The sequence below is a fragment of the Pinus tabuliformis genome, chromosome J, assembly GCF_031772625.1.
Source record: "Pinus tabuliformis cultivar Carrire ecotype Pingquan chromosome J, CPIR1, whole genome shotgun sequence".
NCBI classification, from domain to species: domain Eukaryota; kingdom Viridiplantae; phylum Streptophyta; class Pinopsida; order Pinales; family Pinaceae; genus Pinus; species Pinus tabuliformis.
This window is the reverse complement of record NC_142295.1, coordinates 523,234,002-523,239,560: the sequence shown is the minus strand read 5'-3', so window position 1 is coordinate 523,239,560 and position 5,559 is coordinate 523,234,002. Positions and strand designations below refer to the sequence as shown.

Below are 5,559 nucleotides of genomic sequence, written 5' to 3'. Positions count from 1 at the left end.
TGAGCATTGCATCCATGAAACATTTTGCGATGCCTCTGAAATTTAAGATCTCAACATTCAACACCATCTGTATTAAATCTATAAATAAGAAGTTTACAACATTATATAATTACAACACTTTGTAAAATGATATAAAACAACAAATTGGTAGATTAAATGTTTTCCTCAAATAATATATATGACAAAATTCAAATTTTTATAATTAAAAGTTGCTATAAAATTCAAACCGACCCAAGAATATTGTTCATATTATAAACATAAAATAAAAGAAAAAAAATAAAATTGTTAGAAAAATAAATAATGAATTTTTTATAATAAAAAAATAATAAAATCTAAATTGATTTATTAATATTTTATAAAAATAGTTAGAATTTAAAAATATATATCATGTAATTAACAAAATAATGAAATTACTATAAATACGGACAAAATTAGAGAAATGATACCTAACCAATTAAATTGTACAATATTAATAAAATTAGCGACAGTTTAAATAAGGAATTGTCTATAATGTAACTTTTTGGAGATTCCAGTGAAGGAATCCGGCAAAATAAAATGAGGTTAAATCTTGATTTGTTGCAATTAAAATGGTTTTTTAACTGTATATTTGGATTCAGCACCCTGAAAAACCGCTCGACCCTTTGATTGTGCGCAAGTTTCTATCAAACTTGCGATTCCAATAAATTGCTGCCGGATTTTGACCGGAAAAACCCACCAGAAAAGCTTCTAAAAAATCGCATTATAGACAACTGCTTTAAATAATAACTTAAATAATAAAAAAATAATGAAATCTCCCGTTAATAAAAAATTATAAAAGTGATAAGTAATGGAAACTAGAAATATCAATAATATTGATAAAGTATTCTACCAATAACATATTTTCGCTCAAAGCTCATACACATTGAATTCGTATTGGGTTTCACGATTGTCCATTTCTCGGTTAATCAAAGGCAACTCGTCAAAGCTAAAAAAAATATTTTGGGCGAAGGTTTAATAGATTTTCCCTCCATGTTTAGAATTTACATATTTAAATGGAATGGAAAGATGGAAATATAATTACCAGTTAGATGTAGAAATTGATGTAGAAATTTGAAATAATAATAGCCCATAAATTCCTATATGCTTCTTCGCCTATTTTGATAATACAATTAAATGGGAATTTCGTTTTCTCAAAACTGGCATTTGAGATAAGGACAAAATACAGCTCCCCCATCTGTCCCCCACATTTTTGGCAGCCCGCTTTTTAATGCAATGAACAAGATGCAGATTTTTATGTCATTTATCAAAAGTATTCACGTCTCATAATGGCAGTGATGTGCTTAGGTCAAGAAATGGAGAATTTATCATCATTACTATGGTTGATGGATAATATAATTTATTTTTACATTGTAAAGTTAGAGCTAAGAAAATTTGGTAGTGATGTGATTATGTTAAGAAACGGAGAATTTATCGTCATTACTTTGGTTGATAACATAATACATTTTTATATTGTAAAGTTAGAGTTAACCTAATACATTTTTATATTGTAAAGTTAGAGTTAAGAAAATTTTTAAAGGAGGTGAATCTCCATGTATAATGAGAAGAAGGGAGGACTTATCTTTTAGTGTACAAAATAGAGGATGTGTAAAAAGGGATGTGTGGAGGAGAACTTTTATTTTGGACATATCATCAACTGCACACACTTGTTTTACATAGCTAATTTCACAATTGGATTTTTTTCTAAAAAATGTTAGTTTAAAAAACATTTTGTATATAAGTTTCGAATAAAGATAAAACAAAGACCTTGCACTACTTGCATATCGATAACTACCAAAAGAGGCAGGGAGAAAAGTACTATGACAAGAAACATGGAATTTATTATCATGATGATGAGGATTAAATACATTGGTGGATGGATGACATAAGTCATTTTTACATAAGAAAGTTGGGGTTAACAAAAGCGTTGAAGGAGATAATTCTATGCATATAACAAGAAGCATGGAGCATTTATAATTTTGTTGTGCAAAATACATAGGTGAAAGAGAACCTTTATTTTTCACACATCCCCATGTTCATACACTTGTTATGCCCAAGTACTTTTGCAATTGGATGTTTTGTAAACAAAAATTGTGACTTAAAAAAGTTGTGTATTGGTTTCAAATAAGAACAAAATGGTATTGCCGTCATATTGATAGCTACCGAAGATGCATGGAATATGTTTTTTTGCAACTATTCCACTTGTTCCTTGCACTACCTGCATACCGATAACTACCAAAAGATGCAGGGATAAAAGTACTATGACAAGAAACATGGAATTTATTATCATGATGATGAGGATTAAACACATTGGTGAATGGATGACATAAGTCATTTTTACATTGTAAAGTTGCGGTTAACAAAAGCCTTAAAGGAGATGAATCTATGCATATAACAAGAAGCATGGAGCATTTATATTTTTGTTGTGCAGACTACATATGTGCAGGAGAACCTTTATTTTGCACACATCCCAAAGTCCATACACTTGTTCTAACCAACTACTTTCGCAATTGGATGTTTTTTAATATTTCATTTTGATACTCCAAAATAGTTAGATAAAAATTAAAAGTTACTTATCTAAAACAGAATCACATAAATGAGGCAGTTGACAAATTAAAACAAAAAAAACCCAAATGGTCTAATTTGTTTTAGAAAATGAATTTAAAAAACAAAAAACATAACATGAATACAAGCCCCCAAGATAACATGGATACACCGATTGAAATATAAAATACATGAAATGTCGGTTGGGAGTACCCTTCGCTGAAATAATAATAATATATTTTCAATTCTATCTAAACCACAAAGACACTATTGTATGGCACAAGTTTTGGTCATGTACATTTCAATCACTCCTACAATGTCCAATGTAAAAGAATATAGTTCGCTATCAGTCTTTGAGTAAATTTTCAGTATGTATACATAAGAGTCAAAATTAGGTGGCCAACATTTGTTCCCTCTGTCAACTTTTCGTGGGCATCTAAATAAACCCATCCAAAATCGATAGTGTGTTTGTAGAATATGTGCCCACGCACTATGATTCTCTGCAACAGGACTACAGCAAGGGTATGGAACCTTCATCCCAGTTGCTTCCAAATAAATATAACGAATATATGGACTGTCAAAGAATTATCAAAAGCAATTCGTATGCGCCTTCAATCAATGGGAAATGATAAGGTATGCCACATGCAGACTGTCGAATACTCTGAAACATAAAACCACCATGCAAAGAAATTTCCACAACACATGCTGTTACTGACTAGCGAGTGATAACCTTATACAATTAAGGTCCGAATCAGTGCTGTCCTCCATTGAAGTTAACAAGTTAACCCAGTAGTTATTTTCGTCTTCCTGTAGATCTATCCTTGCTGCTGGCAGCGACACGGCCTCTGAAGTCCTTGTCACTGATCCCAGCGGGTCGTCCTGGTGATATTGAATGGTATTTCCTAGAATATCCGATCCTTCCTTGTAGGAATTTGTGGATGTGGTAGATGGAGATTTCATATCGCTATAATAGTGCAGATGATCGTTCTTATCAGGATTGCTAGGTGGAGTCAGAATGGGCATTGAATTCCAATCAATAATTTCGGTGTCAAAAGCTGAGGGCCGTTCCTCTGTCAAGGATGGTGCGGTGCTGTGATGATTTCCGTGATCAGTACTGATGCGCAGGTTTCTTTCTTCTGATTTCTTTTCCAGGTCGGAAAATTCTAAAGACCCTTCTGAAGACGTATTATACTCTGTCGAATCCTCCCTCGGCCCTGAAACAAATCGCTGGCTGATCTGGTTCTGCAAGATATGAAGCGATCTTAATGCATCGGGTTGGAGGAATTGATGAGTTGAAGTCGAAGACAATGATCCCGTTGGATGTGCCCACACCTGGTTGTTATGTGTGCCCAATAACTTCAGAATTTTGAATAGCTGCCACGAGTAGTGATCAGAACGGCCACTAGAGACATGATGAAGACTATTCAGATAGTCTCTGGGAAGTCGTCCTAATTGAGCTTCGAGCAATGCCCCGTTCAACCGAGCAGCTATGGCAGTCGAAGACGACGCCATGAAGGCTGACAGCACATCTGGTGCAGGCAATGAAGCGTGGGTAACTGGATCGATTCCCATCAAAAGAAGTCGCTTTCTCAGTTTAGTGTTCCAGTGATTCTTTATCTCGTTATCGGTTCTTCCAGGAAGATGTGATGCTATGGCAGACCATCTAAATTTGAGAAAGTAAATTACAGGGATTGAATATTTTTGTGGGACAATAAAAGCATTTGCAACATTGTAAATGAATCCTTGTAATTTGTGTGCGTGGAAAGTGTAAAACAGTAGAATCATATAATAGGCTAGGGGTAGAAGGTTACGGTATTACTTATTTCCAAGGACAGCATGGAGACGAATGATGGTGAGATCTTCATGCATGGAGAAGGCTCCACGCTTGATGTCAGGTCGCAAATAGTTCGCCCATCTCAGCCTACAGCTTCTTCCACATCTTGATAGTCCTGCACCTCGCAACCTAAAAAACCATATCTCTTCAGGTGGTCAGTACTATATGAAAAGCTTACTTGTGTAGGAAAGGATATTTTGCTGTGTGAAAAGATTAACTTATGTGGGAAAGGATATTTTTTCTTAATAGACGGGAACATCGAATATGGTTTGGATTTCTAGGTCTATTACTCAAGAATCTATAAGGCACTCAAAAACTTATTAGATATTTTCAAATATAATTTAGACTGTTCATTATAACTTCAATTTCATATATAATAGTGTTTTTAAGAGCTTGTAAAATTTCCTATCAACTGAGTGGATGCATTTTAAGAGTTTATTTTCTAAAGAAATAAAGATTAAGAGACATACAAAAAAATTCAACATGTAGAGTGTCGTTCTAGTTCAAGCTTATTGATATCCCTAAATAAATAATTTACCATTTAAATGCTTATAGGTAATGAACTCTTAGACCCTGAATAAAAAATTTATCGATTTTACGTTAATTTAATTTTTACATTTCCTAAAAATAAACGAGAGATTCCTTCTCAATCAAAAGTCTACCCTATCAGATCATCTAACTAACAGGGAAAAAGTAAAAAATTCTACAAAACAATTACTCTGTTAAGCATGGCATCCATTTTAAAGATGAATATAAATAATAAAATACCTGCAAGTTTGGGAAGAGTGCGCCAATTGCCCAGGCCGTGGCGTTGAACATGATCGATGAGCTTCTGGTCCTCTTCGGCCGTCCAGGGTCCTCTCTTCAGTACTTCGTGATCACCACAACAAGGAGAGCCTCCCATGATTAATTTCCTATGTGTCTCTCCGCTTCGCTACTGATTAATTACACTTTCCTTCCCGTGATTTTTGGCCAATCTTTAGACATATATATAGGAAGCCTTAGACAGGCGCCGCGGTAATATATTGTCATATGTTGCATACAACTGTTGGAGTTTGATTGTATGGTTGGTAACTTCGAATCTTCGGGGGAGGCCTGTCATCATTCTTTCCCGCCATAATGACAACCCAAATGACATAACGAGAAAGATTTTGAAGAAACCCAGA

At 34.1% G+C, this 5,559-nt stretch overlaps 1 protein-coding gene across 1 annotated transcript; it reads right to left on the bottom strand.

The window, feature by feature from the left end:
- Positions 1 to 3,181: 3,181 nt before the first annotated feature.
- On the bottom strand, positions 3,182 to 5,297 carry LOC149228046 (uncharacterized). Its single transcript, XM_089380660.1, has 3 exons — positions 5,162 to 5,297; positions 4,379 to 4,508; positions 3,182 to 4,222 (listed from the first exon to the last, which is right to left on the bottom strand). The coding sequence occupies exons 1-3, from the start codon at positions 5,295 to 5,297 to the stop codon at positions 3,268 to 3,270; spliced, it is 1,221 nt and encodes a 406-aa protein (XP_089236786.1). The 3' UTR covers positions 3,182 to 3,267.
- Between the last annotated feature and the right edge of the window lie 262 nt (positions 5,298 to 5,559).

What these genes read in the sequence shown, in the direction of transcription:
- LOC149228046 (XM_089380660.1), bottom strand. Translation starts at nt 5,297, where the DNA reads ATGGGAGGCTCTCCTTGTTGTGGTGATCACGAAGTACTGAAGAGAGGA. An exon ending in CACTCTTCCCAAACTTGCAG is followed by an intron (nt 4,509 to 5,161) that starts GTATTTTATTAT and finishes TGCGAGGTGCAG; the next exon opens with GACTATCAAGATGTGGAAGA. An exon ending in CATGCTGTCCTTGGAAATAA is followed by an intron (nt 4,223 to 4,378) that starts GTAATACCGTAA and finishes TCTCAAATTTAG; the next exon opens with ATGGTCTGCCATAGCATCAC.